At 39.2% G+C, this 11,809-nt stretch overlaps 1 protein-coding gene across 1 annotated transcript in view; it reads left to right on the forward strand.

The window, feature by feature from the left end:
• MTNR1B (melatonin receptor 1B) overlaps positions 1-11,008 on the forward strand; it is a 43,464-nt gene extending 32,456 nt beyond the window's left edge. The window contains exon 2 of the mRNA XM_038418865.1: positions 10,018-11,008. Coding sequence (XP_038274793.1) covers positions 10,018-10,883 — 866 coding nt within the window. The 3' untranslated portion in view covers positions 10,884-11,008. The remainder of the gene's footprint in view (positions 1-10,017) is intronic.
• The last annotated feature ends 801 nt before the right edge of the window (positions 11,009-11,809 follow it).

Genomic DNA, 11,809 nt, shown 5'->3' on the forward strand with positions numbered 1-11,809 from the left:
TTCTAAAAAATGTTAAATGTATTACTGACACGTGAAACCTTAAATTAACGTGAATAAATGAAGACTCGGCACACCACTTCTGAAACGTTGCCGACCCCTGGTTTAGATTATTTATACATTAGAAAAGGTTTTCTTTGCTTTCTCAAACAACTCATTGCAATAATATAACAATTTAGGACCATGTTCTGCACTCACCTCCACAAGAGACAAGACTCTGGCCCTTATATTGCAATGAGTAGTCTGACAAAGCACAGAAAGCATTCTGTCAGGCTTTTACACTTCGTCACTCCTAAAATGCAGTACACATTATGCACTAATGTCACATTAGTTTCTTGATCAGTTTGGAATGGCCTTATTCATCCTAGGTGGCATTTTCAAAAGCTCCAAAAGCTGCATTTAGGAGCACAAGTCCCATTGACTTTCTGCATCTTTTCAGGGGAGCTTTTTATATCTGATTTCTATTCCTACACGTAAGCGCTGTGCACCTTGCTATGACTAAAAACTAGTTTTCCTTGGATGCTACTTATGCAGTATTAGAGTTTGTCGAAAATTTCCCATCTAAATATTTCCTCAGCAGAAAATAGCTTCTTGACTAAACAGAAATATTTACCAAATATTTTCCACTTTCCTGAAAGGTTTTCTTTTTTTGAATAAAAACTTTACTTTTCAGCCACTGAAAGGTGAAATTTTTCTTTTAAACTGAACCATTTCCATTTTTTTTGATAAAAACCTGAAAATATTTGAAGAATAATTTTATCAAAAATTTAAAAAAATTGTTTTAATCACAATGTTTCATAGGGATAAATCATTTCCCAGACATCTCAACCTAGCCTAACCCTCTCCACAGTGCGGCTTTAGCTGATAACTCTGAAATCAGACTTGCATTTAATTAGCTATTACCAAAGTTTCTCCGTTCATGCCCCCTCCAGGACTAGAGACAGATTGATCCCTTGAAAGACATCAGTAAGACAAATACTGAGTATGTTCAGGGATCTCATAGATGTTCTCACAAGGAGAGAAGGATTGATGCCACTGCTGCAGCAGCACCACCACCTGCTTTTCTGGATTACCTTTAAACAGCATTTAATAAAAAGCTGCACCTGTAAGTGTGTGTGTGAAATGTAAATGATTTAATTATATGGGGAAGATCTCCTGATGGCTAGAAGCCAGGTAGAATTTTATGAAAGTAATAGGCGATTCCTTTAGGTGAATTGAGATATGTGCCTGGTTGATGTTTAAGGGGATTTATGGACATTTAATCTGTGTTGTCATGGATTAAATTTTCTCTTCCCAAAAGATATCACAATGTGGGGAAAATGTGGTGAAGCTACTTACTACCATGAAGCACATACACCATGCTGAGATCCTCCCCACCCCACTCTGTCCCCTCTATGCCAAGTAAAAAGGGTGGTGTGGAGTAAAGGCAGGGCCGGATTAAGACCTTTAGAGGCCCTAAACACTGAAAAGATTATGGTACCCCCCCATATGTAATTCAAAATAAAAATAATACTATAAGGTAAAATAAAATTTTATTTTTTGAAATGACACAAAACTTGCATGTATGCTGAAATTAAAATAGCTTCTTTCTAGCTTCTTTCTGATTGCAAAATTCTGGATAAATTCATCGAAGCTGATTTGATGAAGCATGTCCGCTTCCATATACAATAGGGAAAGTGAATCAAGTCTGTTCTGACATATTGTTCTCTGAGGGTTTTTTATTCTTTTCAGCTAAGGAAAAGAGTGTTCTGCGGAGCAGTTAGTAATCATCAATGTTAGAAAAATACGTAGTGCAATATCTACATTTGGAAATACACGTTGTATTTCCTCTTTCAATACTGTGTCATCAAGATCAGTGTGACTGAATTTCATTTTTTCTGTTTCATTAAACTTTGCGCACATATAACAGTGGAAGTGCCATACTTCTCCACAGAGATTCATGTTCAAGTCAACAGGGTATGAGTCAACTAGCTTTTGGGAACCTTGTGAATATTGTTCATAAGATAAGTCCATATTGTTTAGAAAAGAAAATCTACTTGATACTTCTTTGTACACTTCATTTCTCCTCTTCATACGAGCTTCAAGTGTATCAATTATAGCGTAGTAAGTAGATACGCAAAATTTGTCTCTAGGATTCAATGCTGTTTCTGTTTCTGTTGCACTGCTATCATTTGCTTGTTTTTTCCTGATTCGCTTGCAGGACTGGGCTTCTTTGTAGTTAGTATCAGGCAAGATATCTTTTGATATGTCTTCAGATCTTTTGAAATCATTCCTCAAAGTGTGTAAGTGGTCTGCTAATGATTGACAGAGGTCTGCACATGTTTTCAAATCCAATTCTTTTTCTTGGAGAGCTTGTCTTGTGTGTTAAAGTGTTGTAAAATTTCATTCCACATGGTCAACATGAATACAAACTCTAGTTCTTGCATCTTGTTTGCAATGTTTTCTGCCTCTTGTATAGTTTCTCCCTTTTGTGATTGGTCTTCAGCTATACTTTCTAATGCATCCACAATCTTTGAGTAGGACTCCAGAATTGAACTTGTTGCCACTGCATGTGCCTCCCAGCAAGTATTACAAAGAGATTTCAACACACGATCATTGCCCAAATATGTTTTAAGAACTTCCCATTGGTGTGTTGAGGCAGAGAAAAATGTCTAAAGTAACTGGACTGTTGAGAAAAATCTTACTGCCACCAGACAACAATCAACAGCACTGCGGCCAACAAGATTGAGAGAGTGTGCAGCACATGGTATGAATATGGCATATTTGTTCTGTTCTAAAAGCTTCTTTTTGTGAACAATATCTTATTTGTTTGCCATTGGTAAAAGTCCAACATGATTTCTCAAATGGCCCAGTGTGGTATTGATAGTCCTTTGGTCCATGATAGCTCAGTGGTTTGAGCACTGGCCTGCTAAAGCCAGGGTTGTGAGTTCAATCCTTGAGAAGACCTTTAGGGATCGGGGCAAAAATTGGAGATTGGTCCTGCTTTGAGCAGGAGGTTGGACTAGATGGTCTCCTTAGGTCCCTTCCAACTCTGACATTCTATGATTCTATACAGTAAGCTACATCATCAGTACTGAAATCAACCCACATACCAGGATCTTTTCTCCTATTATTAAAGCATGAGCAGGTTCAGTCTCTGACACATCCACTCCTTCTAGAACAATGTCTGTTTTACCACCAGGAGTAGGATGATCAGTTACAGTCTCTGACACATCCACATGTTCTGGAATGGTGTTTGTTTCACCAATAGAAGAAGGGTCAGTCTCTGAAACACCTACAGGTTTTGGAATGATGTCTGTGCTACTGCGAGAGGATGTTGCTTCTGATGGATTTGCTTTGAAAAATGATGTCAGCTTTGGAAGATTTTAGAAAATTTCACTAGTTTTTTGTTTCTTTTCTTCTGCCAGTTTATGTTTCTGTGCTCCACTCAGTTACGTTTCATCCTGCCACTTATCTCAGTTATCTGAACTTAAAAAAACCCCAACAAATTACACAATGTACACTATTTTTATGTGTATATATATAACATATATATGAGAAAAAAACGAATCAAGTACATATAACTCAGAAGAATATATCAATAATAAAACATAAATGTATTGCAAATACATGACAGGATCTGATTTCCTCACATTATTTTGATCTACGTTATTAGGATGCCCCCCTGGTTTAGGTGGGGATAAGTATTACAAAGAGAACAGAAAAATGGGAGAAGAGTGTGTAGTGGAGTGTAAGGAAGTCTAACAAAGTTCTGATTTTTCCCATGATGACTACTTTGATGCTTTTTTTTGAAATATCAAATTTAAAAAAAATCTCATTTTTTTGGTGCCCCCTGCTTTGCTGGTGCCCTAAGCACGTGCTTAGTCTCCCTAATGGGTAATCTAGCCCTGAGTAAAGGGGCCGTAAACCCCCTACATCTGACTTGTGGAGGATTCCTCCAGCCCAGGCACTGCAGAAGACAACCATAAGGCTGCCTTTTGAGGACCTCTTCACAACCCCGATGTAAGGTGCATACCAGGAATGGAGCTGGGGGCAGGAAGAGAGTTTTGGGGTGGGTCTGAGGAGATTCTGGGAAGCTGCCATAAATTTGACTCCTAGGGCTATCTAAATGATGCCAGCCATGAGAGCAACTCAGGATTGGGAGGGCAGGAAACTATCTTAAAGTCATCTTAACCCCTGCCCCCGCATCCTCATTTTGAGTTCTGGACTCTACCTCTTAGAGATACAGTACAGAAAAAGGGATCCAACAGCCTCAAAGAAAATTATTCCAACACTCAATTGAGTTTTGGAATGAACAATGGACATCAAGGTGTTTGTGCATCCTGGGAATCATAAAACAGGCAGGACCTGGCCCTGCAAAGTGCTGCCAAATTTATAGCAAGGAGCTCCCTTTGCATTAATCTTGAGGTAAGCCGGTCTCCTCTCATTGCAGACCACCTGTGCTGACTGTGGTGGGAAGGTAGAATCATAGGGTTAGAGGGGACTGGAAGGCTCATCTAGTCTAACCACCTGCCAAAACGCAGGATTTGTTTTATCTCAACCATCCATGACAGATGGCTATCCAGTCTCCTTTTGAAAATCTCCGAGAAGAAGCTTCCACAACCTCCTTAGGCAGTCTGTTCCATTGTCCTACTGTTCTTACAGTTAAGAAGTTATCCTTGAGATTTAATATAAATCTGCTATGCTGCAGTTTGAACCCATTGCCTTTTGTCCTGTCCTCTGTGGTAAAAAGAGAACAACTTTTCTCCATCTTTTTTATGGCAGCCTTTCAGTATCTGAAAACTGCTATCATATGCCCCATTAATCTCCTCTTTTCCAAACTAAACAAGCCGAGTTCCTTCAGCCTTTGCTCAGATGGTTTGCATTCCATCCCTTTGATCATCTGTGTTGCTCACCTCTGGATCTATTCCAGTTTCTCTATATCCTATCTATACACTGGTCACCAAAATAGGATATACTACTTCAGCTGAGGCCTAAGTAGTACCGAGTAGAGCAGTACTATCACTTCCCATGACTTGCATGCTATGCCTCTGTTAATGCAACCTATTGCATTACTTTTTTTGCAAAAATTTCGCATTGCTAACTCATGTTGAGATTGTGTTCCGCTACAACTCTCAGATCCTTCTCAGTAGTGCTGCTGTCAAGCCAGTTATCCCCCATTCTGTATTTGTGCATTTGGTTTTTCTTCCCCAAGTGTAGCACCTTACATTTGTCTTTGTTGAATTTCGTTTCATTGTCTATAGCCCAGTTTTCCAATTTCTAGAGATCCATCTGAATTTTAGCTCTATCCTCCAAAGTGTTTGCAGCCTGTCCTAGCTTTGTGTCATCTGCCAATTTGATCAGTATGTTCTCTATTCCTACATCAGGTCATTAATAAAGATTTAAACAAGACCGGACCCAGAACAGATCCCTGTTCAACCCCATTTGAGACCTCCCTCCAATCCAACATCATTCCATTAATAGTTACTCTTTGCAGTTGTTTAACCAAATATGTAGCCACTTACTGGCAGTTCTGTCAAGCCCGCATTTCTCCAGCATACTTATCTGAATGTCATGTGGGACTGTGTCAAAACCATTGATGAAGTCTAAGTATATTATATCCACTACATTTGCCCTATCCACCAAATCAGTTAGCCTGTCAACGAAGGAAATCAAGCTAGTCTGGCATGATTTGTTCTTGGTAAATCCATGCTGGCTGCTAGTGTTTACCCCTCCACTTTCCAGCTATTCGCAAATTGAAGTTTTATACATTGCTTGAGTAGCTTCCCAGGTATCAAAGTCAGGCTGACTGGTCTATAGTTCCCCAGTTCCTCCTTTTCCCCCTTTTTAAAGATGGGCACTATATTAGTAGCCCTTCTCCGGTCTTACGGGACCTTGCCTGTCATCCATGAGTTTGTAAGTATTATTGCCAGTGATTCCGAGATTTCTTCAGCTAATTCCTTCAGTACCCTTGGGTGAATAGCATCTGGCCCTGCTGATTTGAATTTATTCAAATTGGTCAGAAGATCTCTGACATATTCTTAACTTACTCTGATCTGCATCCCTTCCCCTTTATTGTCTATGGTAACTTCACTAGTCATCTGGTCATATTATTTTTTGTGAGAAGTCTGAAACAAAGAAGGCATCGAGCGGCTCTGCCTTTCTATCATCTTCCATTACCAGCTCACCTTCTCCACTGAGCAGTGTACCCATACCATCCTAGATCTTGCTTTTTGTCTGACATATTTTAAGAACCCTTTCCTGTTGTTTCTAACATTTCTTGCCAGCTGTAACTCATTCTTTGCCTTAACTGTCCTGATTTTGTCCCTATGTGCTTGCACTATTCCCATGTATACCTCCTGGGTCACATGCCCCTCCTTCCATTTCCTGTATGTATCCCTTTTGGTTTTGGATAGCTAAAAAGCTCCTTGAGCAGTCACATTAGCCTCCTGTGGCTCTTTTTATCTTTCCCCTGCATTGGAATAACTTGATGTTGAGCCTCTAGTATTACATATTTTAAGAACTGACAGCTCCTTTCGACTCCTTTTCTTCTTAATTGGTCTTCTCCTGGGACCTTGCCTACTATTTCTCTGCGTTGTTTGAAATCCATCTTTCTGAAATCCTGTGTCCATGTTTTGTTGTTCTCATGTCTTTCTTTCCATAGAATCTTGAATTCTATCAGATCATGATCACTTCCTCCCAAGTTCCTGACCATTTTCATGTTTGTCACTAATTCATCCCTGTTGGTCAAAACCAGATCCAAAATGGATGACCCCCTAGTTGTTTCCTCAACTTTCTGAATCAGAAAGCTTTCCCCTACACATGCTAAGAATTTGCAGGATGTATTATATTTTGCTGCAATAGTCTTCCAATATATATCATTGAATTTAATATCCCCCATTAATACTAGTTCTTGTGTTAGCTAATCTTATTAACTGCTTATAGAATTATTCATCCACTTTCTCTTTCTGATTTGGGATCTAGACTCCCACCATAACATCACTACTGTTATTTTCCCATGTTATCCTCACCCAGAGGCTTAGGAGGTCTGTGACTCACTTGCCCTTGGACCTCAGAACAAGTGTATTCATTCTTGACATACAGTACAACATCTCCTCCTTTTTTCTCATACGTATCCTTTTGGAACAAGCTATATTACTCAATGCAGGTACTCCAATCATGGGAGTTGTTCCACCAAATCTCTGTCATGCCAATTAAGTCATAATTTTTGTTGTCAGACGCCACTGGTGTGGTGCTCTGCTCTGTTCAATGTTGATAACAGTTGTCCGTGTGCATGTGTTCCCTCTGTGTGCTACCCCGGCTCTGAAGATCGCTGGCACAGCAGACCCTGAGAGAACCCCCATGTCCACAGACTCTGATAAGGTACGAAGACACCCGGCCAGGTTTATTGTCAAACGAAGCACAGTAATAGCTTCCAGCAGACTCTACAGGACATACTACGAATATGTGCCCCCTGACAATGGACACAGCTCAGTCAGTGGCGGGACACTCCACTGCCCCCTAGGCCGGACAAAGACATCCACTCAGGGATGCATTCTTATATACAAGTACAAACAAGTTACGCATCATTCTTGACATATTGCAGTGCAACCCCTCTACATAGCAAGGTTCCACCTCTCACCTTATACATGTTGGTTCGAACAAAACAACTCATATTACCCTTTTGCCCCTGTCTTTAGGATGGGTCAGCCTGTTCCTTGTTATGTGTGTGGAATGTGCAAGTATTGGAGTGTTCTGGTATCTAGTGTCCAGTACCTTTTAGGTACGTATATTTTTTCAACATCAGCCCTTTCCTTGCCAGCTTCTATGAGCAGGGCCTGCCTCTGGCTCACAGCTTAACTTTTCTTTATGTTAGCAAAGTCTTGACCGTTACTTTAGTTCAGGCCTTAGGCTTCATACCAGGCCTCTGATATAAGGGTTATGTTTCAGGGCCTCATCTTACAACAATTTTCTTCATATACTATGACTTTCAGTTCATCTTGCTTGTTCCCCATACTCCTTGCAATCGCATACTGGCATCGAAGATACTTTGCAGATTACCCCATTGCTTTTCTTTTTGCCTTTTGAATGCAGTTGTTATTTCTAGACCCTTCTTCAGCAATTAGCCCCTTTCCCTTGTCGTTGTTACTTGACCGTAGATACACATTGGCTGTATTTTTGTCACCATCCACCATTGGACCTAGTTTAAAACTCTCATCAGGTTAGCCAGACAATGTCCAAGGATGCTCTTCCTAGTATTAGATAGATAGAGCCCATCCCAGCACAGTAATCCTCTTTCCTGGAACATCAGCTTGTTGTTGAGGAAGCCAAAGCCCATTTGCTGACACCACCTGTGTAACCACACATTTACTTCCGCGATTTGATGGTTCCTGTCAGGCCTTTTCCTTCAACAGAGAGGATGGACGAGAACACCACTTGTTTTGGACGAGAACACCAAACTCTTTTATCCTTTTTCCCAGATCCATGTAGTCTGCAGTGATCTGTTCAAGGTCCTTCTTGGTAGTATCCTAAGTCTCCCTTTCCTCATGTGAAGGGGTTGATGGAAGCAGATCTCCCTTTGAGTAGAGGGGAGTAGCAGAGCTCCAAATTCCTTCCGTATGGTTAAGGTATATTTGCTAAAGTGTGTGGAGAAATTTGTATGGACACTGGTCTTGCCATTATTTCTGAGTGTTGAACCCTGCAGGGAACTAAGCACTATGGACCAGATCCAGCAATGTACTTAATCATATGGTTTATTTATGTGCCTAAAATTAAGCATGTGCATAGGTCGTTCACTGGTTCAGGAACAAAATGCTCAGCATCTTCCAGTATTGAGCCCTTAATTGTTCACTGTAAATGAACACCAGATTTATGCCCACACATAATTTTAAAATACACTGGTCTTTTTCACAATTACGTTCACAGTTTAAAGGATTTTTTTTACTAGTACTATATAGATTTCAATAAAACAAGCAAACAAATAGCCAAGCTAAGAACATCTTTTATGTTTCCTGAATGTCAGAAACCTAATATTAGTAACTCTCCTATTATATTACTTTGGGAAGTTGCTAGGAAGGTATTTGGTATTCTTCCCACAAAATCAATGGAACCACTATTTACTGTAACTTATTTCACATTTCAAATATAAATTTTGATGTCTTACTGTTTTATACAGGAATGATTTTATAGATACAGTTCAGAAACTTCAAATAGATGAAAAGGGTATTATTTAAAAAGAGACAATAAGCCTCACTTTTATTGTTGAAGTTTCTTTTAACATCAACAGTAGAAAAGAATCTAGACTTCTGTGCATTTAAATACTTTTTCTTTCCATTGCATTCCTGTATTTTTTATTTTTGCATAGTTTGGTGTGCTTTTGTATAGAAGATGGTGGAGGTGTTTCACTCTTTCTCCTAAATTAATTCAATGGCAAAATAGCTGCAGAAGGGTAGGCAACACGCCAAAGAAAATATCTGTAGTTCAGCTTATGGTGTAGCTATTTGAAATAAACATGTGATGCATCATCCTGGTACCATCATCCCTGCTCTTCCTGTCATTTTTCCCTTTGCAGTTTGTTGAATCCCAAGGTATATTACAGCGGCGGCCTGTAACGATCTTCTACATAAGTATCTGCCTACCCAGCTGCCTTTTCAATCACATTTTTGCACAAGGCTGCTGGAGTTGGTTACACTAAAGTGACTTAGTTTATGTATAATGAATTATTGATATTTAAGTTTATAAACAGTGGTAGAATAGTAAAGTGATCCTGGCAGTAGGGTATTTACTGTGGAAAGATCCTCTGGCCTAAGTGCAGTCACTAATAGCTATAAGCTACTCAGCAGCTGCTCAGCAGCAGCTGACATTTATGTGATAGCTTGTTCTGTATGACAGAGCTAGATCTCATGCACAGACAGGTTGCTATTGAAATAGCTGCTTCTTGCTGGTACCTTGAACAAGTTCGTGTTACAAATGTTTGAAACTATTTTCTTCTCTTTCATAAATATGAGTATATTTATTTTCCTCTCTTTTCTTCTTCCGTAGGTAATGCATTTGTGGTTAGCCTGGCTTTGGCAGACCTGGTGGTGGCCTTGTATCCATATCCACTGGTGCTCTCAGCCATTTTCCACAATGGATGGTCCTTGGGTGAAATGCACTGTAAACTGAGTGGCTTTGTGATGGGACTAAGCGTAATAGGCTCCATCTTCAACATTGCTGCAATTGCAATAAACAGATACTGCTACATATGCCATAGCTTTGCTTATGCCAAAGTGTATACCTGGTGGAACACAATGCTATACGTCTGCCTAATTTGGGTGTTAACAGTTGTTGCAACTGTGCCAAATTTTTTCGTTGGCTCTTTAGAGTATGATCCGCGCATCTATTCATGCACATTTGTTCAGACTGCTAGCCCCTATTACACCATCGCTGTTGTCATAATTCATTTCATAGTACCTATCACTATTGTGAGCTTCTGCTACTTTCGGATTTGGATCTTAGTGATTCAAGTAAGAAGAAGAGTCAAATCAGAAATAAAACCAAGACTGAAGCCAAGTGACTTCAGAAACTTTCTCACCATGTTCGTGGTTTTCGTGATCTTTGCCTTTTGTTGGGCACCACTGAACTTCATTGGACTAGCTGTAGCTATCAATCCTTTGGAAATGGCACCAAAAATTCCTGAGTGGTTGTTCGTCGTAAGCTATTTCATGGCCTACTTCAACAGTTGCCTTAACGCAATAATATACGGACTTCTTAACCAGAATTTTCGGAAAGAATATAAACTAATCCTAATGTCACTGTGGATGCCAAGGCTTTTCTTTCAGGACACATCCAAAGGGGGGACTGAAGGTCCAAAGAGCAAGCCTCCTGCTTTAAACAACAATAACCAAATCAAAACTGATACCTTGTAAATGTGTTATGGTGAATGCAAAGAAGTGTCATTAAGAATGCCAGTGATGTAATTGTAAGATTACACTCATTCTTGCTTACTTCTCTCTTCTTTCAATTTTAATGTCATATAGTGACTGGAATCCTGTTGTCCTGATAAAACACACTGCTTTTCTAAATTCATATTATATACAAGATATCAATTTAAAATCAGCTTCAGAATTAAAGTATAACATGAATGCCAGCTGCTTTATTTCTGAGAGACTAATCCTGCTCTCAAAATGTGGATGAGGCACTCATTGACTTCAATGGGAGTCATGCATTTATCCAAGGTCAGAATTTGGCTCTTAGAAAATATAATGAATGCATTTGCTTAGAGGTATAGTAGTTAAGGCTGAGGGCAAATTTTTCCTGTCATATCTGCACATGGAGATTGACATAGATACTATGCTTTCCCTCTATGTGTCAAACTTGGCATTTCTGTGTATGTACTGATAGGGAAACAAGTTTTGCTTGTGTACTGAAGAGGAGAATTTTGTCCTACAAGAATATTTTATCACTAATGCCTTTCCTGACAGTGATTTTCATATATATCCATCTCACTTTTTTTATTCTATTTGTCTTCTGTATATATTCTTTCTTTCTCTTTTTTTCCTTCAGATGATACAATGTAACTGGTCAGTTGTTTATACATTTATATTACTTTGAGGATTCTTCTTCTAATATGTGGTCAGAATTCCCATTAGTACTTGGTGGAGTGGTGTGTATACTGAAGGGCAATAGACACATAATAACTGTTCAGAAATAATAGATATAAAATGTATAGTATAAATATTGCCTTCTTAATTTTATATATTATATATATATAAAATTATATATAGTTCATTTGGAAGTTGTAGGCTCCAAAAACTGTATGGAACAATGAATTCCAAACAGAATCATGTAAAAT

This window comes from Dermochelys coriacea, chromosome 1 (assembly GCF_009764565.3).
Source record: "Dermochelys coriacea isolate rDerCor1 chromosome 1, rDerCor1.pri.v4, whole genome shotgun sequence".
NCBI classification, from domain to species: Eukaryota; Metazoa; Chordata; order Testudines; family Dermochelyidae; genus Dermochelys; species Dermochelys coriacea.